The sequence below is a fragment of the Cydia amplana genome, chromosome 8, assembly GCF_948474715.1.
Source record: "Cydia amplana chromosome 8, ilCydAmpl1.1, whole genome shotgun sequence".
NCBI classification, from domain to species: Eukaryota; Metazoa; Arthropoda; class Insecta; order Lepidoptera; family Tortricidae; genus Cydia; species Cydia amplana.
The window spans coordinates 13,643,965-13,656,519 of NC_086076.1; the positions used below are offsets into that span (position 1 = coordinate 13,643,965).

The 12,555-nt window shown below is 36.4% G+C and overlaps 1 protein-coding gene across 2 annotated transcripts in view; it reads right to left on the reverse strand.

The window, feature by feature from the left end:
• The window catches only part of LOC134650177 (uncharacterized), a 77,816-nt gene extending 66,383 nt beyond the window's left edge, over positions 1-11,433 (reverse strand). Inside the window, exon 1 of one of the 2 annotated variants that reach the window (XM_063505070.1) lies at positions 10,973-11,433. In XM_063505070.1, the coding sequence (XP_063361140.1) occupies positions 10,973-11,232 (260 nt within the window). In that variant the 5' untranslated portion in view covers positions 11,233-11,433. The remainder of the gene's footprint in view (positions 1-10,972) is intronic. The other variant, XM_063505069.1, reaches the window with a different exon arrangement.
• Between the last annotated feature and the right edge of the window lie 1,122 nt (positions 11,434-12,555).

The following is a 12,555-nucleotide window of genomic DNA, read 5'->3' on the forward strand; positions in this document are numbered from 1 at the left end:
CTGTTGTAACATCGAAAACCCATTATTAAAACAAACATAGAAAGTTTTGTGTGAAGGAACCTTGTCAACTCACAATGTTCCCGGAAATTACATTCCAAATTATTTCCAGAACTCCAAATTCATTTATAACGTAAAGGTGAGAACAGAGGAAGATAATTAAGGTTTAATTGCGTTTTCAATCTCAATAAATTTTCACTTATAATAAGTGCGTTCAATAACGATTAGGTAGTTAATCTGAATTTTAAAATAATTTCATATCTATCGCTACTCTTGTAACGGTTTGCTATAAAACCTCGTTTGCGCTCGGCGCTTTGTGCTGGCCGGTTGCAAAAAAAACATTATATTTTAAAATTTCCTTCAGGAATCTTGTGAATCTGTCACATGAAAAATATGGTGTAGATTCATTGATTGCTCACATATTTTCGCTAATAACCTTCGATATTTAATGTAAAATTAATACTAACCTTCATTTAAAATAGATCGCAAACTGCCGTTAGTTTTTATTATGCTGTGTACATTTCCCCGGATCGGGTAAGTGTTGTGAATCTTTAATCTAAGTTTCTTATGGGAATAATTTTACGTTGTATTCTTTTATGCTGTTAACTAATCTGTTCTTTTCTGACTGCTTCATCCGTGAACACTAAAGAAATGCTAAAAGGTTAACTTTCCTGATATTTCTTTCCTTGCGGGCCGGATGACGCAGTCACCGTTGTGTGCATATTCTAATAAGACCAATATTGCTAGGGATCAAGTCTGGGGTTGACTCTGAAACCCACTAGCCTGCACTACCCCGGGTTGCGCTATGCGCATGCTCCACAATCTGGAAGGTTTCCATTCCGAGCTGAGGATCCTGGACCACAGTGGCCTTCTTAGAATATTCCGGACCTGCGACTGCGATGCCTGCTTTGTTCAGCGGAGCCATCTACAACTGCCCGCTTGCGAAGTAGAGTCCCAGGAAAGTGCCTCCTATTAAAGACTTGTTTCATTATTTCATTCTTGCCGGCTCAGTTATAAGGACTCACGGCCCTAGCTAACTTATTGTAATTCTAAATACCTAATACTAATTAACTTTTCTAAATTAAACTTTCATTTCCTTCCTACCTCTTTCCAACTTTCATTTCCTTCCTACCTCTATCCAACTTTCATTTCCTTCCTACCTCTTTCCAACCCGAACTGCGACGCTAAACGTCACATTGGCCCCCATACTAGGTTTAACTGAGCTGAGCACTACCGAAACAGGTCTTTAGCATTTTTTTTGGTTTTCACTGATGTAGGTAGCTTCATTTGTCATTCTAATTTTTAAGTCATTTTTGTACTGTCATATTTAGTTTAAGTTTGATTAGAGCAGTTCCTTGGTACGTGGTTTTCTATTTTTGTTAATTATTGTCAAGGAAATGGTAATTTCCATAGCCTTTACCTTACTAATGTAGCTTCTAACTAACTAACTAACTAACTAAGTGAGTTTTAAAACCACATACTAAGAAACTAAAACTGTATTTCAACCTACTGTGTAATCACAACACCTACCCTATTCGTGTGACTTAATCATGTCTCACCCTATTAAATTTTTGTCTCTACAAAAAGCTGAGCTTGAATACGAGGTCGTTCTCAGAGGTGGATCAGCTGGCTTAGTACAAGATCTCCGAAGCCAGATTGTAAAATTAAACATACCACCTGAGGATATTTTAGAATCTCACTTAGAGCCTGCAATTGATCTAAATGGTGTCAAGGATAGTCTTTCTAAGTCTCAGACTATGTTGTCATCCTTAAAGTATTAAAATTCATTTCTTCCCTTGTTGCTATCTCTACGTCTATCTACGTCTATAGTCTAATTCTGTAAAACTACCCTCATGAAACTCGTACTTACTAACTAAACCGCTATCATATTCTTTGAATTTTCTAATTACTTAATAGGTACAAATTAATTTTTTATTAACCCCTACCGGTTAATGAACTTCTACAAAGTTCGTAAATTATTTTGCCGTTATCCCCTACTGGTTAATGAGCTGTTTGCCTATTATATTAGGATGTAAGACTTCTACAAAGTTTTATGATAAAGAATAGTACAGCGTGAACAACTTGAATACTGAGGTTTAGAGTTAGACTAATCAACATCTATTAATAGTTATATGAGAGTATTTTATTCTAGCTTAAGTAAAATACTCAGTCTGTATGGCCGCAAAAACACTTTTCTGTAGTGTTTATTGCTTGTTTGTCTGCGTGTTGTAAGTATGAAGAGGTATTTTGTGTGTGAAGCCTGATTGATAACTTGTATTTCTATTAAGTAAAATAGACTTAGCAGCGGATTTTCTTAGCAAAAATCCTAACCTAAAAAGGGGGGTATGTAACGGTTTGCTATAAAACCTCGTTTGCGCTCGGCGCTTTGTGCTGGCCGGTTGCAAAAAAAAACATTATATTTTAAAATTTCCTTCAGGAATCTTGTGAATCTGTCACATGAAAAATATGGTGTAGATTCATTGATTGCTCACATATTTTCGCTAATAACCTTCGATATTTAATGTAGAATTAATACTAACCTTGATTTAAAATAGATCGCAAACTGCCGTTAGTTTTTATTATGCTGTGTACATTTCCCCGGATCGGGTAAGTGTTGTGAATCTTTAATCTAAGTTTCTTATGGGAATAATTTTACGTTGTATTCTTTTATGCTGTTAACTAATCTGTTCTTTTCTGACTGCTTCATCCGTGAACACTAAAGAAATGCTAAAAGGTTAACTTTCCTGATATTTCTTTCCTTGCGGGCCGGATGACGCAGTCACCGTTGTGTGCATATTCTAATAAGATCAATATTGCTAGGGATCAAGTCTGGGGTTGACTCTGAAACCCACTAGCCTGCACTACCCCGGGTTGCGCTATGCGCATGCTCCACAATCTGGAAGGTTTCCATTCCGAGCTGAGGATCCTGGACCACAGTGCGGAGCCTTCTTAGAATATTCCGGACCTGCGACTGCGATGCCTGCTTTGTTCAGCGGAGCCATCTACAACTGCCCGCTTGCGAAGTAGAGTCCCAGGAAAGTGCCTCCTATTAAAGACTTGTTTCATTATTTCATTCTTGCCGGCTCAGTTATAAGGACTCACGGCCCTAGCTAACTTATTGTAATTCTAAATACCTAATACTAATTAACTTTTCTAAATTAAACTTTCATTTCCTTCCTACCTCTTTCCAACTTTCATTTCCTTCCTACCTCTATCCAACTTTCATTTCCTTCCTACCTCTTTCCAACCCTAACTGCGACGCTAAACGTCACACTCTTTGACTGCTAGAAAATCTGTATGAAATCGGTACTATGGGGTTGAGTCCTCTCTATACTTTTCTGATAATATACGCTAATGTAGATCTGAAATTATAGCGAGTAAAATGGGTCCCCAGTATTTTCTATGGACTTTATGCTTAGAAGTACACAGAAGACTTATCTATAAAAGATTCCTTCAGTAAACTGAATAAATAATACGGTACCTTTTGTATTATAAGATAGAATTACAACAATAAAACGTGTATACGTAATTGACCCATTCATTTTGAATAAAAACATAAACATTTGGTAAAAGAAAGAAAATACCGGTAAAAATCAAGATCCAATAAATGTCTATGGAAACTTCGAGTCAAAAAAATGTGGACATTAAACTGGTTCACGGCATTGAAGGTTTTAAAATTTTAGACCACATTAATACATTAGATACTTAGCGAGTAGTTGACATACGAGTAACTAAATAAAATTCACAACTGTTATTCTGAATTATATTAGATAATTATGTTTACTCTACGACTTAGGTATTTAATTATTAATTAATTAATAAGCCTAATTTACATAAATAGCTTTTAATGTATATATTGTTTTATTTATGACACATTATGCACAATATTAAATAATACACGTTTGTATTTTATTTAATTATCTACCTAATAAGTACTTCCGTTATTGTGAATTTTAATATTTAACAACTGTGCCACGGATTGGCCGCAATTAAATGAAAACCCATCAGAAGACAAATAACGATGATTTACGCCATACACAAGACTCATTTACCTAGTAATATGTAAACCCCCTTGTAATAAATTAATTTTGGGTTCAGAGGAATTTCCTCCCGCAAAAGCGCTGGCTATAAAATGAACTCTCTAGATTAGTTTTTTGACGGAGCTTCCTCAATAAAGAAATGTAAGGTATATTATAATTCCGAATGGTTAATTTTCGTAACACACTGGACTCAAGAATAATGTCACATCCTTAACTACGCTTAACTATCGTAATAGTTTCGAATCACGTCTGAAATAATCCATATTTCCATTTTCGGAATTGACATTAGAAAGTAATTCAAAATCACCCGGATACACCAATGGAATGGAATATGATTCTCCTTGAGTTTCAAACGTATTTTACCCTACCATTAGAAGGGTTTCATGCTTATTTACTACCAGCCCTGTATGAATTAATATTTATTGATAACACTCGTAGCATTCGGTGTTGTTCTAAAACATATAAACCAGTGTGTAATCCGAATATTTGTGTTTAATGGCCGCAACCACGGCTGTGCTAATACAGTTATTGGTGTATTTACGCTTTTAGTTTGACAATGGTAGTAGGCTATTATACTCAGTGATTATACTGTATTTAAAATACAGATAGGAGTTATTTTTAAACACAAGTTCTGTTTAATAAATCGGATAGAAATATAAAAAGTAGGCGAGTTGACCGTGACGTCACGATGTTTTGACAGTTCTAAAAAAGTAACTGCATGATTTGACTAGTAGGAAATTAAATACCTTGTTACATGGAAAAATTAATATAAGTTTCATGTTTTCATCATCGAATCAATATGAATTATAGGAAAATGTAAAAGCCAATTGTTCTGTAAATTACTATAGTAGTTTATGCAACAGTGATATAATAAGGGTTCTTAAAATTCAAGGGTCGAAGTTACAAAACGAGACGTAGTCGAGTTTTGTAAAAAAAGACCCGAGAATTTTAAGAACCAATTATGAGCTGTTGCATACATTACTTTTTCTATGACAGCTGCAGCAAAAAAAAAAGTTATTATTAAAAAAAAAGAGTTATTATTAAAAAAAAAGAGTTATTATTTAAAAAAAATGAGTTATTATTTAAAAAAAAGAGTTATTATTTAAAAAAAAAAGAGTTATTATTGTAAATGAAAACATACCTCTTTCAATCAAGATGATCGGAACTTGTATCTTTAAAAAAAATAAAGCAGTTGTATTATACTCATAAGATGACTGCTAGCAGTCATCTTATGAGCCTATAGACAAAGCATTCAAATGACATTGCTTTAGATATCACTGTCAGTCATTTAATTGACACATTTAAGTGCTGGAGTAGAAAAAATGTTGAATGATGGTTGAGTTTATGTATTAACTGAATATTAAAAGCCACTATTTATTGAGGAGACTTATTAATTCATATAGTACTTTTTGGCGTGTGTAGTTCTGCAGCTACAGCAGCATTTTGTTGCCGTTCTAGGCATGATCTGTCAGCTGTCAACGGTGACATGTCCGGTTGACCTTTTGATTACAAGAAATTACTATATGAATAGACCTCCCGTTGTAAAATGTACAGTTAAAAACCAATAAATCTACTATATAAGATTTATCTATAATTATTTAATTTTAATGTACCTATAATGCTTTTTTTTCGCAAGCGCTGCTGGCCTAGCGGTAAGAGCGTGCGACTTGCAATCCGGAGGTCGCGGGTTCAAACCCCGGCTCGTACCAATGAGTTTTTCGAAACTTATGTACGAAATATCGTTTGATATTTACCAGTCGCTTTTCGGTGAAGGAAAACATCGTGAGGAAACCGGACTAATCTCAATAAGGCCTAGTTTACCCTCTGAGTTGGAAGGTCAGATGGCAGGCGCTTTCGTAAAAACTAGTGCCTACGCCAATTCCTGGGATTAGTTGCCAAGCGGACCCCAGGCTCCCATGAGCCGTGGCCAAAATGCCGGGACAACGCGAGGAAGAAGAAGAGTACCTATAATGTTTTTTTCATTTTGTGGTTCAATGTATTAATGTCTTAGATATAGCTAACATATACGAGTATGTAATAGTCTCATGTAAACTTTTTGCTGTTATACTGTAAGTTTATATTGAAATAAATGAAATGAAATAAAACAAAGCATGGTCTATAAAGCCAGCGAAAGTTTTACATATTACATTGAATAAAACAGTACCTGCACAGTAACAAGGATAACGTGTTCGAACTACATAAGTATATACAACCATATACAGCGTGTTAACTCCCTGTGGGATTCGTCAGCATGTTCCGAACATTGCTGCTTTGAAAAAGCGCTGGGATCTGTCGTATGCACTTTTTGTTTAGAACTGTATTATAGAAAAGTTTATATGAAATGAGAAAACAGTATAGGTAGAGAAAGTGTTTGTTGCATGTTGCAGATTTTTTAGGTCTTCAGTGGCAGTAAGCATAATATTTATGACTCTCCGTAAGTAATCGGATACCGTAGCTTATTGATACGTGTAGTTCCAGCAAGTACACATGCACTCACTTTTTTTTAATGTCCCGTGTAGATTATAGAAAATCACGAGTAAAGTTAGGAGGTCAGACACGTGTTAAGAATGAGAATGACAGAATTACGTATTTATAATAAAAATACAACTCCAACTAATATTACAGCTGAAGATAGTAATTTGAGTAACACTGACCTACAATTGTCTCAAAATTATCCTGGGCGCCTACAAAAAAGTCTAACTCATAATATTATAAATTAATTTCAACTTAATCTTAAAACCTCTCGTTTCATGGTAAAGCGAAAAGCTTCAGCTTGAGATTATAAAGTCCAACTTTCCGACAGAAAACAAAAAGACACCCTTTTAACGCAAAAACAAAAGCGCAGCGCGAAAGGGGGCACTTTATTAATGGTCAAGACATAAAGTTTACAATAGATTGTACGTACAGTAGGCTTCTCGACAATGCGTTGGCGCCAGCGTCATTAGAAGACCAATGGCGTAGCGTTATTAAAAAGCGGAACCAAAGGCATTAGCTTAAGGGCGTTATATCATGCGATTATCTCAGAGATGAAAGGAATGCGACAATTTAAACGAGGTTTTTTAAGAATTTCAGAATGTTATCTCGACTAAGCTTAAAAAATGTAACAATAAATAATTGCTTATACAATGTTTACATTTCACGATATTATAAACATTATCTGTGCTAACTCGGGGCACGAATACTAATTGATGTTTATTATTAAAGTTTATTGACGTATATAAATAGGTATTTATGCATTTACTTATTAGAAATCCTCTATTACCTACTGTAAATAGGTTCAATATCATGTCTAATATGGAGCATCTTTATAATGGTGCTTGAATATTAAAACGGATCCTGATTTTTTAATCAGTGAATATGATTTTTTATACGACGATGACGTGAAAAGGCTCATAGCGTATTAACTTTTATTCAGGAAAGGAAGTCATTTCAATGTTTGTGACTCGTCCACGAAGAAATTTCTGATTTGGGTGAATTTTGGGAAACTGGCGCTTTATTTTCTAAAGGGGATACAAGGTGGGGTAAGAAATAAGTAAAGAAAGATATATACATAATAAAGGTACCTTTACTTATTACTTATTACTTTAGGTACCTAAAGGAAGAAAGAAAAGTAGGTACATATTTACTTCTACACAGTCGAAGTCACAGGCAAATGTATGTACTTATTTCAGGTATCCTAAGACCAAGACAAACTTCGGGTAAATCGAAAAACTCGCGCAGATAAAAGATTTTGATACCAGCTTTAGCCAGTCTTTCTCCGAGACCACGAGGACAATTTCGTCTTAGAAACGTAGGACGGAATTTTAATGTGTAAATATGGTATTTTTTTTAATCAGTGTTTATATATGAGCGTGTCTTATTCTCTCAGAACTGTATACTGCCCACGCACATTTATTAAAATATTAAATAGTAGCACAAGTCCAAAATTCAAATAAAAATGTATGTATGTAGGTATGTCTGCTTCAAAAGATAAATTATGGAGTCGTTGAATAATGTAAACGTACTTAAGTATAAGAGGAAAATGTGAAAACGCAGTAGAGATTTATTCATTGTTGATAGATAACATATTGGTTTTTAATGCTGGAGCCAAGAAGATTGAACCTGTCTTTTTTGGCACTTTTTTATACAGCGTAACGAAGCTAGCCACAGATACGAAATATTTTTGATGCTTTAATTGTATGGTGGCTTCGTAGGAGCCATGGATGCTCTAAAAATATAATGGATAAATTGTATATTAATGAATTGAAAAAGAATAAAAATATCAATATCGCTAGGGCAATATTATGTCTCTCATATAACTAAAATGAATAAACAAATACAAAACTAAGCGCATAAATCTAATATAAGTGCTATTAAATTGGCAAACATGTGTCGTGTATAAAAAATAAGTATAGAAAAATGCATTTTTCCAAACTTCTTGCTGCACGTTCATGAGTACCTATCGTCTTTTATTAAAACACAAGACGCATTACAGTAAATGCCACAAATGAAAATTCTGATCCCCGGCGCATAAAACGTTTTTAAAAGTGTCATAAACAAAGTGTTTTACGGAATCACCCCCACCGGCCAACAAAAGCACTTAAAGGGATTGACATCAATTCGCACAAGGTTTCTTTTTGTACGCTATCTCGGCTAGATATGAAATTGACATCATATGGTTTTTCTTGGCTATGCTATAGCGCATGTTACAAAGGATATTGTTTTAATTACACGTAATTTTATGATACAGAGTTAAGACAATATTACTCCAGACTTTACAAACATTAAAAATTGCAATAAAAGTAAGTACTTATGTTAATTTTTGTCATTTTATCACATAAATAAGAAAAGTAATCCTAATTTTCATGATCTTTTGATATCATTTTGCCATTTCTGAAATCATCCTACATTTATACTTCGACAATAATAACATCCCCATCTTGTGGCAGGACAAATAAAAAAAAAGATTACAAAAAATAGTTTTATGCCACCTCCGATTGATGTATGAGCATCCCAAAATATAAATCCCCAAGTTTGCAGACACCTCGCCCCGCATCAAACTACGAAACTACGCCTCACTGCGCTGAACACGTTCCGATAGAAATAGAAACAACTTCAACAATATCCATAAAGTACCAAACAACCAAACGTGTATTGCTTGTTCGGCTTGTTTGCAGCTGAAACTTGAAAAGGTTCTCAGGCGATAGCTGTCGGTATCAATATTCTGAAATCGCTGCGGTAGATAGAAATGTGATATTTATTTTTTGAGGGATTCAAGGGCTTTGCATTTTCAATAGGTCACGGCATGTGCCGTTTGCAAATACAAAGCCAAAGGCTTGAAAGGCTCTACATAAGTCGGAAGAACCAGATTGGTAACTTGTTTGTATTTTTTTTCTATCAAAAATATTAATATTATCAATATTAGCAAATTACTACAAAGGCATTGAAAGTAGTTATAGGCGGATCCCTTATAGTGCTCTTTTTAAATAAATGCGCAGAAATGGTGTAGTATAGAGAGTAGGCTGCTGGCAGGTGGGTGGAGGTGCGGAAGGATCGCGGACACCAGCAGCGTCACCCGTACCGCGCTTGCTGCGGCGCACAAGACGTGCGGCCAGGGGCCCGTTTCTCAAAAGCTTGTAACTTGTAATACAAGTGGAAGTCCCTTTCTAACAAAAGCTGTCAAAAACTGACATCCGCTTGTATAACAAATTACAAGCTTTTGAGAAACGGGCCCCAGGGGCTACTTTGCCAGCCTAGGCCGGCAATGTTGTATGAATATCCATCGCCGGCGCGTTTCTTTAAAGTACCTACAACCTGATATTGCACAGCCTATTCTGAGGAAAACATAAAGACAATATTTTCACGCATGTTTGAGAAATATCTATTTTTATAATGGTACGTAAATATTGTTACATTGCGCTTACAGAAACATTTGACAGTCTATTAGGAAGAAATCATTAATAGGTACACTTCATTCTACATAGGCTTAACAAAACCTTTTCAGATAAGCAATACAACTAGGTCACATTTTCTTAAAGCAAACAGTGTACTAGTTTACTAGAGTGTCGGGTATCAATATCCATCTTAGCTCATGCTGCTTATAATATCAATTTTCTAACGGACGGGACCTATCTTGGACGAGGGCTGAGTGCTCTCTCCCGATCCGACCCATAAGTATGCTCTCTACAAATGCTAAATTAGTTTAAGACATGATTTTACGTAACATACTCGTAACGCCGACGTCATGTCTTAAGTCGGTAAATTAGAATATTTTTTTAAACTACGTACGTACGGATCGATGAAATGATGGAATTCAAACACGCTACAGGGGTACAAGCACAATAATCTTGCAAACCCTTACGATTATTGTGTTGAGGCTTGAGCTGTACCTATCCAAACTTCGTCAAAAGCCTTTGACGTCTCTCACAAAGGTCAAATTAATGCCAATCTATATTCAGAGGTTCAGGATCCTTCTGTGCAGCACGCAGCTTCTACTAAATGGTTGACAAAACAGTTGGGTTTTAATTGAATTATTTCAACCTGTTACTCATTAGCATTACTTATTGTATGACACTCATATGGGCTTACTCATAGCATTACGTATTGTAAAAAACTAACTTTAGATTACGTGCAGGGACTGAGCTATTAAAAAAAGGTATGGCGCATATAAACCGTTGTTTTACAAGATACTTGTAATGTACTCGTAGACGATTGTGAGGTGTTGTATATGAACGAATATGAGAAACTAGCTGTTGCCCGCGACTTCATATTTTTGAAGAAGTACCTATGCTTACTTATATTACACCAAAGACCGAAAGTGTCCAGGGAAAATGCCATTAATTAGGTACTTTGTTCATGCACTGCGGCGTAAGTTGGTATATGTATATGTCATTCATATATTTAGGGTTGCTTATATTAGTATTCATACTTTCATTTATACTTCTACGAAAACTCACCGTTCATCTTCGGGCAACTCGATGTAAAGCGGCAGCAGGGTGATATTGCGGAGATGCAGCGGATAGTCGCCGGCGAGGTAGGTCTGCGAGATCTCCGCGAGGCTCTTGTTAAAGGCGCGCACGACGGCGGCGGCCGAGGGCGGCGCGGCGATGCCCACGTAGAAAGCGGCGCGCGCGTCCGCCTGCAGCACGCGCAACTCGCCCGACGCCAACGCGCATGCGCACAACGCCGCCCACACGGCCCAAGCGCCCGCGCGCATCGCGCCCCCCGCCGCCCGTCTCACCGCCGCGCGCGCCCGGACCGCCGCCCGCGCGCCGCCATACCCGCCGCCCCACCAACACCATCCACCCTCACACAAATAGTCCCGTATTCAATTGTTCCAACATTTAACACTGTCAACCGATTTCGAGGCCGATTTAAACTTTTTACTTATAACCACTTTTTTTGTTTCACTAGAATGGACGGCTTTTGATGTTACGCACACAAATATTTCTGAGAGTTTCGGCTGTTGTCATCAGCAGTTGATATCTGTAACAATAAAGAAAAATATTTTGATAATATGCTGTGAAAATGTCCTAGAAATTTAAATACGACATTTGGCCACCTGGCGCATCCTGCGTTGTGGATATTATACTTCTGTATTTCCTAAATATAAATGCATTATCCTTTTATGGTCACATTTCGCTTTGAAATTATAAATATACAAATTTCCGGCCAAACTGAAAAAAAGCGATTCAATTATGTTAGGTTACGTTTAGCTAAGACCGCGGACAAGAGGACAGTGGACAGGGGGCGACGAACGTAATTTCAAGATCGTTAAGTACCACTTGTAGGAATTTCTAGTACCTTGTACTTCAGTATGTTATGACCAAGTTCGTATAGCATATGGAAATGGAACGCACCCTTGTCAACTCAGATACCCGTTGGAGCTAATTGAAAATGACTTGCGTATCCGAGCCATCCGCCTCGAGTTTGCTATTGAATTAATTTCAAGTGACACCTTTACCGAAATGATATCTACCTTTTTAATTTTTTTCTTCTTTCATTTTTTATTAACTTTCTTCCTACCTATATAACAAATGAGTTAGGTACTTAATTCAGATAGACGTTTGCAAGAGAGGAATCACATTTTCGGGCCTAGTTTCTATGTAACACTTTAAACTCTCGCGTTTTGTACACATATTTAATTTCACAAACGGGTCTAACGCGATATAAGCGGGTCTAGTTTCTATGGTATGGTAAATGATGAATTTATGGTTTCGACATTGTTCTGATTTCTGAAATACAATGAATTGATCATTTCTTTGATAAAGTAAACAAAACTCAACTGTACCTAATCGAAAGCAGTCTAATAACCGCGGAAAGTCAGTCCTTACTTACATCGATATAATTCCAATAGCGCTTGGAAAGCGGGAACTTTCGTGTTCGCGCTGAGCGCAGCTCACAGCTAACTTTGCCGTCAGTTGCAACATAACCGCTGCTATTTCCTTTTCAATTCAATAGTTGCTCGTAATTTACAGACAGCTTTATCCTTAGCCGCAGGGATTTTACAAGTAACGATTCTCTTTCAAAACTCATAACT